This window comes from Polyodon spathula, chromosome 16 (assembly GCF_017654505.1).
Source record: "Polyodon spathula isolate WHYD16114869_AA chromosome 16, ASM1765450v1, whole genome shotgun sequence".
Lineage (NCBI taxonomy): Eukaryota > Metazoa > Chordata > Actinopteri > Acipenseriformes > Polyodontidae > Polyodon > Polyodon spathula.
The window spans coordinates 38,787,263-38,798,434 of NC_054549.1; the positions used below are offsets into that span (position 1 = coordinate 38,787,263).

An 11,172-nucleotide genomic window follows, 5' to 3' on the forward strand; every position below is an offset into this window, starting at 1 on the left:
GTGAGCCTCACCAAGGGGGAGCTGTCCAGCTACGACACGGGGGTGAGTCTTTGTGGGTGAGGGTATCTGTGTGGCTGTGTGTAGCTGAGTTGTCCAGCTGCGCGTGGAGCTCTGTAAGTGTGCAGCTCCGCGAGGAGGACACTCTCACACCCCAGCAACCTCTGTGTTTGCATTGCAGGATTTAGAAAATCAGATGCACATCGCAGAGCAGAGGAGACGGACGCTGCTGAAAGACTTCCACGACACCTGAGCCCAGAGCGAGCGAGAGGGACAGACAGACAGACAGACAGACACAGAGGTCTTGTGACACAGCGCCCAGACAGCACGCCAGGCTGCAGGACACACACCTCCTCTTCATCCCTCTTTCTCATTTTTCACTTTCTAGATACCTGACTTCTGTGTGCCTCCCATCACTGCAGTAAACTGCATTATTCAAGCAGCACTACTGCCGTTTTAGTTTTGTTAGTTTTTTTGGTTTTTTTGCTCCGTTCCAATAGGTTATAGTTCATTTTATTTATTTTTTTAATAAGAAAAAAAAACGAGGAATCTGTGAATGTTTGTTTATAAAACTAGAAACTGATCCAGCGTGATGCGTGGAGGTTAAAACCCATCACCTGCCTATTGCTGTCCTTCCTCTCTGTGTGTTTAACCTGCACGCATCACCTGCCTATTGCTGTCCTTCCTCTCTGTGTGTTTAACCTGCACGCATCACCTGCCTATTGCTGTCCTTCCTCTCTGTGTGTTTAACCTGCACGCATCACCTGCCTATTGCTGTCCTTCCTCTCTGTGTGTTTAACCTGCACGCATCACCTGCCTATTGCTGTCCTTCCTCTCTGTGTGTTTAACCTGCACGCATCACCTGCCTATTGCTGTCCTTCCTCTCTGTGTGTTTAACCTGCACGCATCACCTGCCTATTGCTGTCCTTCCTCTCTGTGTGTTTAACCTGCACGCATCACCTGCCTGTTGCTTTTCTTAATCTTCTTAACTTTGCATTGGAGCCAAAGCTGGTAACCTAGTCTGGATAAAGTTTCTAATGTAGTAATTGTGCAGTATACTGCAGAACATATTCCCTCCATCTTTACTAACAACACGCTTTTAAATTTAAACGCAAGTCTCAAACTAGCCCTGCACAGTACTCTCATTGCAGACAGTGTGCTGTCTCTCTCTGTTAAGCAGTCTGTATGTGTCATTCAGAGATGCTAAAGAAACGTTCTGATTTATTTGTTGCTGGTTTCTGAAAGTATCAGTATTAAATGTGTCATTGCTGCAGTATTGGTTTGGAGTCAGACCCACTGCAATATCTCACCCTCTGTGTCTCCTACCTCTCCCTGCGCCTCTGTCTCTGTCTCTCCCTGCCTCTCTGTCTCTGTCTCTCCCTGCCTCTCTGTCTCTGTCTCTCCCTGCCTCTCTGTCTCCTATCTCTCCCTGCCTCTCTGTCTCTGTCTCTCCCCGCCTCCTGTCTCTCTCCTGCTTTCTGTTTTTTTGTTTTTTTCTTTCTTTTGAAAATGGCTGTTAATAGTGTTAGGTCATTAAAAAAATAACTTGTAATTTTCAGAAGTTGTACATGAATACAGAACTAGAATAACAGAAAAAACATTTTTAAAAGTGTGCTGGCTGAGTGTGTTTTGTTCAGGTGTTTTAATAATAAACCTAAAAACATGAAAATAGATTTAGAAATGTTGAAAGAAACTCTCTTGAATTCAAAGGCAGATGCTTCAAACTCTGTCTTTCTCAGTGTTTCAGTTAACATTAATTTCAGTATTTCTGAATCTACCACTGAGTGTTTTATAGTTATGCAACTTGAAAATAAAACAAATTCTCTGTTAGTTTATTTTTTTATTTATCTGTATGTTCTGCCTTCTTTCCTGTGATTCACTGCAAAGAAATGATTCCCAGATCTGATTCGTTCCATTCCAGTAAGAGGGGACCCCCCTGTCTGGATTGGAGTACTGTGGTGCCTGCGCTGCGGTCCAGGCACAGGGAATGCTGGGATACAGAGGTGAGGGGTATCCCTCTAAAGCAGGGTTTCCCAGCCCTGGTCGTGTGGACTCCATGGGTCTTTGGCTTCTCTTCTGACTGGACTCTCCATTACTTCACTGAACTTAGACCTTTGTCCTCGTGTTGAGCTCTGAAACTGGCCTTTGTCTTCGTGTTGAGCTCTGAAACAGGCCTTTGTCCTCGTGTTGAGCTCTGAAACTGGCGCAGCGTTCCAGTCAGCTAAAACATTTCATAACTTGAAAACTGCTACTTTCTAGGAGCTGAGAACAATTAAAAAAGGTCTAATTAAGTGCATCAGTTCAGTAAAGGGTCTCGTTAAGTAATTGAGAGCTCAGTTCCAATTAAAACCAGCAGAGACAGGGAGCTGACCGGCCCTGCTCCACAGCACCGGTCTCTTCAGTTCCCCTCACTGCAGGAGGAGAGACAGGCAAGGGCAGGCAAGCTGGGGCCTCCACAGCCAGCCGGTCTGAGGAACAGGAGCTATTCATTTTGCAGCGATTATTTAAACTGTGAATGAGTATCTGTGGTGCAGAGGATCGATCCCGCTTCATGAATATGTGTGTTAGCAGCACTCAGAGAAAGTGATTCAGTGATTCGCAGCGGTGTCCGTTCACTCACTGTGTCACACCAGCGAGGAGAACTCGAGGCGGGGTCTGGTGACAGTCTCAAGTTCAGCACGCATCTGTGTACCTCATTAAAAACGGAAAGGTGTATTTCTTCTCGTTCATGCAGACTCGCTGCCCAGGCTGGGGTCCACACGGAGAATCAATATTCGAGTCACGGGACACTCGTCCGTTTCAGATTTCCATCGGAAACTGCATCGCGGGTCTGGAAATACAGTCCAGAAGTTACTAGAAACATTCTGAAATGTTAAACCGTACAGCGTCAAAGAGTCAAATAAATGCGAAGAAACGTCACTCATGCCTTTTTGTTTCTCCCTAAAAAGGTAACCTGTTCTACACAGTGTATGTGATCTTCTAGATGGAATTATATTACACCGTGTAGTAAAATACACGGATGCTCTGTACAGATATCTAATAGAAGGATAGTTTTCATGTAAATAGTGTTGATTCGGGCTTGGGGTTTATGCAGCACAGTGCCCAACACCCACACTGTTCAGGAGTCTGTAGTGGGAAGCGTGGCGAGTGAAGGCGAGTTTCTCTCGTCTGTCCCTGCTGGGCTCGTCTGTCCCTGCAGTGATCGTGCTCGATGCTGGGCTCGTCTGTCCCTGCAGTGATCGTGCTCGATGCTGGGCTCGTCTGTCCCTGCAGTGATCGTGCTCGATGCTGGGCTCGTCTGTCCCTGCAGTGATCGTGCTCGATGCTGGGCTCGTCTGTCCCTGCAGTGATCGTGCTCGATGCTGGGCTCGTCTGTCCCTGCAGTGATCGTGCTCGATGCTGGGCTCGTCTGTCCCTGCAGTGATCGTGCTCGATGCTGGGCTCGTCTGTCCCTGCAGTGATCGTGCTCGATGCTGGGCTCGTCTGTCCCTGCAGTGATCGTGCTCGATGCTGGGCTCGTCTGTCCCTGCAGTGATCGTGCTCGATGCTGGGCTCGTCTGTCCCTGCAGTGATCGTGCTCGATGCTGGGTACGCTCTCGCCAGGCACAGAGCGATAGAATCGGATTTTTAAGCAGGCCGTTGGGGTCGCGTATAGCACGGCGCCCTAGGCAGCCAGCCCGCCTACATCACTGTCGTGTGTGTGTGTAAAGGAAGTGACGATCCGGGACAGTCTTCGTATCCCCGCGGAAGCGGTTGTCCTGTAGAAACACGTTGTGGATTGTGGAGGAGGCAAGCGGGGTCTTGCGGAGAAACCGAGTCAACTGGACTGCTTCGTGCGACGCAAACCGACCGTACACACAGACACTCTCGCACTGCAGAGCAGAGAGCGAAACCACGCTCAGCGGACCCCAGTCGTTCTCCGGTTTTTCTCGACCGGGAAAGCATGGCGGATTATCTGATCAGCGGCGGGACAGGATATGTCCCGGAGGACGGGCTTGCGGCCCGGCAGCTTTTCAACTGCGGAGACGGGCTGACATACAAGTGAGTGACCCAAACACAACCGGACGAGCCAGACAGCGGCGCGCAAAGGGCTTGCGTTAATAACACCAATGATAATAATGACGATGCATTTAAACAGTGCAGTAATACCCTGTCTCCCGCGTGTCTCAATGTTGCTTGGAAGTCATGCCATCTTGTTATTTGTTATTGCCCAGAAATCTTTGTGTTTGTTGACTAGTCCTGCATTGCAAGGCACACACTGAGCGGTGCTCAAGTGCAGCTCCACAGGGCTTCATTGCAGACCCCACGGCGCGCTGTCTTACAGCTCGATATATAAACAGTGATTCGTTCAGCGATGACACGATGCACTCTTAATTAATAGCACTCTTTAAACAGAGCAGATCGTACACGTGTGTGATCAGTGCTGTAACCATGCAGATCGTACACGTGTGTGATCAGTGCTGTAACCATGCAGATCGTACACGTGTGTGTCAGTGCTGTAACCATGCAGATCGTACACGTGTGTGTCTGTGCTGTAACCGTGCAGATCGTACACGTGTGTGTCTGTGCTGTAACCATGCAGATCGTACACGTGTGGGTCTGTGCTGTAACCGTGCAGATCGTACACGTGTGTGTCTGTGCTGTAACCGTGCAGATCGTACACGTGTGTGATCAGTGCTGTAACCATGCAGATCGTACACGTGTGTGTCTGTGCTGTAACCATGCAGATCGTACACGTGTGTGTCTGTGCTGTAACCATGCAGATCGTACACGTGTGTGTCAGTGCTGTAACCATGCAGATCGTACACATGTGTGTCTGTGCTGTAACCATGCAGATCGTACACGTGTGTGTCTGTGCTGTAACCATGCAGATCGTACACGTGTGTGATCAGTGCTGTAACCATGCAGATCGTACACGTGTGTGTCTGTGCTGTAACCATGCAGATCGTACACATGTGTGTCTGTGCTGTAACCATGCAGATCGTACACGTGTGTGTCAGTGCTGTAACCATGCAGATCGTACACGTGTGTGTCTGTGCTGTAACCATGCAGATCGTACACGTGTGTGTCTGTGCTGTAACCATGCAGATCGTACACGTGTGTGTCTGTGCTGTAACCATGCAGATCGTACACGTGTGTGTTTCTGGGGGTGTTTTGTACTGGCAGTATGTTACTGGGGATAAGAAGGGCTGCTGGCAGTATGTTACTGGGAATATGAAGGGCTGCTGGCAGTATGTTACTGGGAATATGAAGGGCTGCTGGCAGTATGTTACTGGGAATATGAAGGGCTGCTGGCAGTATGTTACTGGGAATATGAAGGGCTGCTGGCAGTATGTTACTGGGAATATGAAGGGCTGCTGGCAGTATGTTACTGGGAATATGAAGGGCTGCTGGCAGTATGTTACTGGGGATAAGAAGGGCTGCTGGCAGTATGTTACTGGGAATATGAAGGGCTGCTGGCAGTATGTTACTGGGAATATGAAGGGCTGCTGGCAGTATGTTACTGGGAATATGAAGGGCTGCTGGCAGTATGTTACTGGGAATATGAAGGGCTGCTGGCAGTATGTTACTGGGAATATGAAGGGCTGCTGGCAGTATGTTACTGGGAATATGAAGGGCTGCTGGCAGTATGTTACTGGGAATAAGAAGGGCTGCTGGCAGTATGTTACTGGGAATATGAAGGGCTGCTGGCAGTATGTTACTGGGGATATGAAGGGCTGCTGGCAGTATGTTACTGGGAATATGAAGGGCTGCTGGCAGTATGTTACTGGGAATATGAAGGGCTGCTGGCAGTATGTTACTGGGAATATGAAGGGCTGCTGGCAGTATGTTACTGGGAATATGAAGGGCTGCTGGCAGTATGTTACTGGGAATATGAAGGGCTGCTGGCAGTATGTTACTGGGAATATGAAGGGCTGCTGGCAGTATGTTACTGGGGATAAGAAGGGCTGCTGGCAGTATGTTACTGGGAATATGAAGGGCTGCTGGCAGTATGTTACTGGGGATAAGAAGGGCTGCTGGCAGTATGTTACTGGGAATATGAAGGGCTGCTGGCAGTATGTTACTGGGGATAAGAAGGGCTGCTGGCAGTATGTTACTGGGGATAAGAAGGGCTGCTTTAGATCACATTTAAAAGCTCTGAATAAGGGCACAGTCACTTGTGGAGTAAACGCTTTAATCATCAAAAGCGCTAGCTTTAGAAATACTAAAGAAACCTACTAAATTCAAGACAAACGTCTCAGCTTTTCATTGAAGACGTCGAAAGACTAACATTTGAAACCCCTGTCATTGAATTGATGACCTTTCTTTTGGTATTTCTAAAGTTAGCCCTGTTGCATGTTGAATAGTTATTAATAACTTTGGAAAAGCCTCTTTGCAACTGTACTGTAGTGCAGCTGTCCTGCGGAGTGAATCAGTGTGATGGTGTGTGTGAAGTGCACGATGGGTCAGGGTGATGGTGTGTGTGAAGTGCACGGTGGGTCAGTGTGATGGGGTGTGTGACGTGCACGGTGGGTCAGGGTGATGGGGTGTGTGACGTGCACGGTGGGTCAGGGTGATGGGGTGTGTGAAGTGCACGGTGGGTCAGGGTGATGGGGTGTGTGAAGTGCACGGTGGGTCAGTGTGATGGGGTGTGTGAAGTGCACGGTGGGTCAGGGTGATGGGGTGTGTGAAGTGCACGGTGGGTCAGTGTGATGGGGTGTGTGAAGTGCACGGTGGGTCAGGGTGATGGGGTGTGTGACGTGCACGGTGGGTCAGGGTGATGGGGTGTGTGAAGTGCAGGGTGGGTCAGGGTGATGGGGTGTGTGAAGTGCACGGTGGGTCAGGGTGATGGGGTGTGTGACGTGCACGGTGGGTCAGGGTGATGGGGTGTGTGAAGTGCACGGTGGGTCAGGGTGATGGGGTGTGTGAAGTGCACGGTGGGTCAGGGTGATGGGGTGTGTGAAGTGCACGGTGGGTCAGGGTGATGGGGTGTGTGAAGTGCACGGTGGGTCAGGGTGATGGGGTGTGTGACGTGCACGGTGGGTCAGGGTGATGGGGTGTGTGAAGTGCACGGTGGGTCAGGGTGATGGGGTGTGTGAAGTGCACGGTGGGTCAGGGTGATGGGGTGTGTGACGTGCACGGTGGGTCAGGGTGATGGGGTGTGTGAAGTGCACGGTGGGTCAGGGTGATGGGGTGTGTGACGTGCACGGTGGGTCAGGGTGATGGGGTGTGTGAAGTGCACGGTGGGTCAGGGTGATGGGGTGTGTGAAGTGCACGGTGGGTCATTTTAATATGACACAACTTCCATCTGTTGCAAACTATCTAAAATAGACATTTCAGAGGGCTGAATCGCATCACTATCGGGGTGTATGATATATTCTAAAGACACGTCCGATGGCCTCCTCTCTGTCTGTTGTGCTTTGCTGCTCTCCAGGCTCTGCGTGGCTGCGCTGCTCTCGAGGCTCTGTGTGGCTGACAGTTCTAATAATAGTCTTGTGGAGCTTTCCTCTCTGCTCAGGCCATCCAGCTTGCAGAAATCCCCCCAGTCACCTCTAACCCAGAAGAGGACGTCCAAGCTGCCTCAGTCAGTCTGCAGGGAGGGGGCAGGAGGTACAAACGTGGATTCAAACACTGCAGACGTCAGCTTGCCTTTTAAAACTCTAATCATCAAAGCAGCTTTTCCAAACGTCTCTGCAGTAAGAGGTGATACAATTGCACAGCAGTTTAGTGAGATACCCCTGAGCTTGTTAGCTGTACACACTAGGGCTAATCAGGCTCATAGGAGAACCTGGAGTGGATGAACCCTCTTACCATCCCGGGTGCGTGCGCGTGAGTGAGCCTTTGTGTATAGGCAGCACGCTCAGGTGAGTCTTTTTCAACTCATAGAAAATCAGGAATGTATCAGACTGCTGTGCAGCGGTAGTCTTAGTGCCATCCCTGAAATGTGTGCTGACGTGAAACCGAGCCTCTGCCATGGCCAGCCCTCTGTGTGTCTGCTCTGCTGTAAAGGGAGGACTGACTGCTTGTTTGTTTGCTTGTTTCAGTGACTTCCTCATCCTGCCTGGGTACATCGACTTCACAGCGGATCACGTGGTGAGTGTCCCTCAGGCTGTCCGAGGGGTTCATACTGCTCCCCTTCACAAGAATGCAGAAAGACTGACTCTGGTCAGTGCTGGGTGATTGTGTGTGTCTCTGCAGTGCTCTGGTCAGTGCTGGGTGATTGTGTGTGTGTCTCTGCAGTGCTCTGGTCAGTGCTGGGTGATTGTGTGTGTGTCTCTGCAGTGCTGAGTTGGGTGTGTGTGTGTCTCTGCAGTGCTCTGGTCAGTGCTGGGTGATTGTGTGTGTCTCTGCAGTGCTCTGGTCAGTGCTGGGTGATTGTGTGTGTTTGTCTCTGCAGTGCTCTGGTCAGTGCTGGGTGATTGTGTGTGTGTGTCTCTGCGGTGCTCTGGTCAGTGCTGGGTGATTGTGTGTGTGTCTCTGCGGTGCTCTGGTCAGTGCTGGGTGATTGTGTGTGTCTCTGCGGTGCTCTGGTCAGTGCTGGGTGATTGTGTGTGTGTCTCTGCAGTGCTGTGGTCAGTGCTGGGTGATTGTGTGTGTCTCTGCAGTCTGCTCTGGTCAGTGCTGGGTGATTGTGTGTGTGTCTCTCTGCAGTGCTCTGGTCAGTGCTGGGTGATTGTGTGTGTGTCTCTGCAGTGCTCTGGTCAGTGCTGGGTGATTGTGTGTGTGTCTCTGCAGTGCTCTGGTCAGTGCTGGGTGATTGTGTGTGTGTGTCTCTGCAGTGCTCTGGTCAGTGCTGGGTGATTGTGTGTGTCTCTGCAGTGCTCTGGTCAGTGCTGGGTGATTGTGTGTGTGTGTCTCTGCAGTGCTCTGGTCAGTGCTGGGTGATTGTGTGTGTCTCTGCAGTGCTCTGGTCAGTGCTGGGTGATTGTGTGTGTGTCTCTGCAGTGCTGTGGTCAGTGCTGGGTGATTGTGTGTGTGTCTCTGCAGTGCTCTGGTCAGTGCTGGGTGATTGTGTGTGGGTCTCTGCAGTGCTCTGGTCAGTGCTGGGTGATTGTGTGTGTGGTCTCTGCAGTGCTCTGGTCAGTGCTGGGTGATTGTGTGTGTGGTCTCTGCAGTGCTCTGGTCAGTGCTGGGTGATTGTGTGTGGGTCTCTGCAGTGCTCTGGTCAGTGCTGGGTGATTGTGTGTGTGGGTCTCTGCAGTGCTCTGGTCAGTGCTGGGTGATTGTGTGTGTGTCTCTGCAGTGCTCTGGTCAGTGCTGGGTGATTGTGTGTGTGGGTCTCTGCAGTGCTCTGGTCAGTGCTGGGTGATTGTGTGTGTCTCTGCAGTGCTCTGGTCAGTGCTGGGTGATTGTGTGTGTCTCTGCAGTGCTCTGGTCAGTGCTGGGTGATTGTGTGTGTGTCTCTGCAGTGCTCTGGTCAGTGCTGGGTGATTGTGTGTGTGTCTCTGCAGTGCTCTGGTCAGTGCTGGGTGATTGTGTGTGTGTCTCTGCAGTGCTGTGGTCAGTGCTGGGTGATTGTGTGTGTGTGTCTCTGCAGTGCTCTGGTCAGTGCTGGGTGATTGTGTGTGTGTCTCTGCAGTGCTCTGGTCAGTGCTGGGTGATTGTGTGTGGGTCTCTGCAGTGCTCTGGTCAGTGCTGGGTGATTGTGTGTGGGTCTCTGCAGTGCTCTGGTCAGTGCTGGGTGATTGTGTGTGTGTCTCTGCAGTGCTCTGGTCAGTGCTGGGTGATTGTGTGTGTGTCTCTGCAGTGCTCTGGTCAGTGCTGGGTGATTGTGTGTGTGTCTCTGCAGTGCTGCTGGTCAGTGCTGGGTGATTGTGTGTGTGCTGGGTCTCTGCAGTGCTCTGGTCAGTGCTGGGTGATTGTGTGTGTGTCTCTGCAGTGCTCTGGTCAGTGCTGGGTGATTGTGTGTGTGTCTCTGCAGTGCTCTGGTCAGTGCTGGGTGATTGTGTGTGTCTCTGCAGTGCTCTGGTCAGTGCTGGGTGATTGTGTGTGTGTCTCTGCAGTGCTCTGGTCAGTGCTGGGTGATTGTGTGTGTGTGTCTCTGCAGTGCTCTGGTCAGTGCTGGGTGATTGTGTGTGTCTCTGCAGTGCTCTGGTCAGTGCTGGGTGATTGTGTGTGTCTCTGCAGTGCTCTGGTCAGTGCTGGGTGATTGTGTGTGTCTCTGCAGTGCTCTGGTCAGTGCTGGGTGATTGTGTGTGTCTCTGCGGTGCTCTGGTCAGTGCTGGGTGATTGTGTGTGTCTCTGCAGTGCTCTGGTCAGTGCTGGGTGATTGTGTGTGTGTCTCTGCAGTGCTCTGGTCAGTGCTGGGTGATTGTGTGTGTGTCTCTGCAGTGCTCTGGTCAGTGCTGGGTGATTGTGTGTGTGTCTCTCTGCAGTGCTCTGGTCAGTGCTGGGTGATTGTGTGTGTGTCTCTGCAGTGCTCTGGTCAGTGCTGGGTGATTGTGTGTGTGTGTCTCTGCAGTGCTCTGGTCAGTGCTGGGTGATTGTGTGTGTGTGTCTCTGCAGTGCTCTGGTCAGTGCTGGGTGATTGTGTGTGTGTGTCTCTGCAGTGCTCTGGTCAGTGCTGGGTGATTGTGTGTGTGTGTCTCTGCAGTGCTCTGGTCAGTGCTGGGTGATTGTGTGTGTCTCTGCAGTGCTCTGGTCAGTGCTGGGTGATTGTGTGTGTGTGTCTCTGCAGTGCTCTGGTCAGTGCTGGGTGATTGTGTGTGTGTGTCTCTGCAGTGCTCTGGTCAGTGCTGGGTGATTGTGTGTGTCTCTGCAGTGCTCTGGTCAGTGCTGGGTGATTGTGTGTGTGTCTCTGCAGTGCTCTGGTCAGTGCTGGGTGATTGTGTGTCTGTGTCTGCAGTGCTCTGGTCAGTGCTGGGTGATTGTGTGGGTCTCTGCAGTGCTCTGGTCAGTGCTGGGTGATTGTGTGTGTGTGTCTCTGCAGTGCTCTGGTCAGTGCTGGGTGATTGTGTGTGTGGTCTCTGCAGTGCTCTGGTCAGTGCTGGGTGATTGTGTGTGTGTCTCTGCAGTGCTGTGGTCAGTGCTGGGTGACTGTTTGTGTCTCTGCAGTGCTCTGGCTAGTGGTGGTTGTTGATGGACTCTTGTGTTTACTCTCAGGACCTGACCTCTGCCCTGACGAAACGCATCACACTGAAGACCCCCCTGGTCTCCTCTCCCATGGACACAGTGACCGAGTCCAGCATGGCCATC

General features: G+C 51.4%; 2 protein-coding genes across 2 annotated transcripts in view; both read left to right on the forward strand.

Annotated features, from left to right (window-relative positions):
* The window catches only part of LOC121328343 (E3 ubiquitin-protein ligase ARIH2-like), an 18,050-nt gene extending 17,531 nt beyond the window's left edge, over positions 1 to 519 (forward strand). The window contains exon 14 of the mRNA XM_041272960.1: positions 179 to 519. Within this exon, the coding sequence (XP_041128894.1) occupies positions 179 to 250 (72 nt within the window). The 3' untranslated portion in view covers positions 251 to 519. The remainder of the gene's footprint in view (positions 1 to 178) is intronic.
* A 2,480-nt stretch (positions 520 to 2,999) lies between these two features.
* LOC121328204 (inosine-5'-monophosphate dehydrogenase 2-like) lies at positions 3,000 to 11,166 on the forward strand (the record flags this gene model as incomplete). The annotated part of the gene is made up of 3 exons (XM_041272753.1): positions 3,000 to 4,038; positions 8,022 to 8,070; positions 11,080 to 11,166. Coding segments are annotated over exons 1-3 (234 nt in total), but the record flags the coding sequence as incomplete, so codon positions are not given.
* Between the last annotated feature and the right edge of the window lie 6 nt (positions 11,167 to 11,172).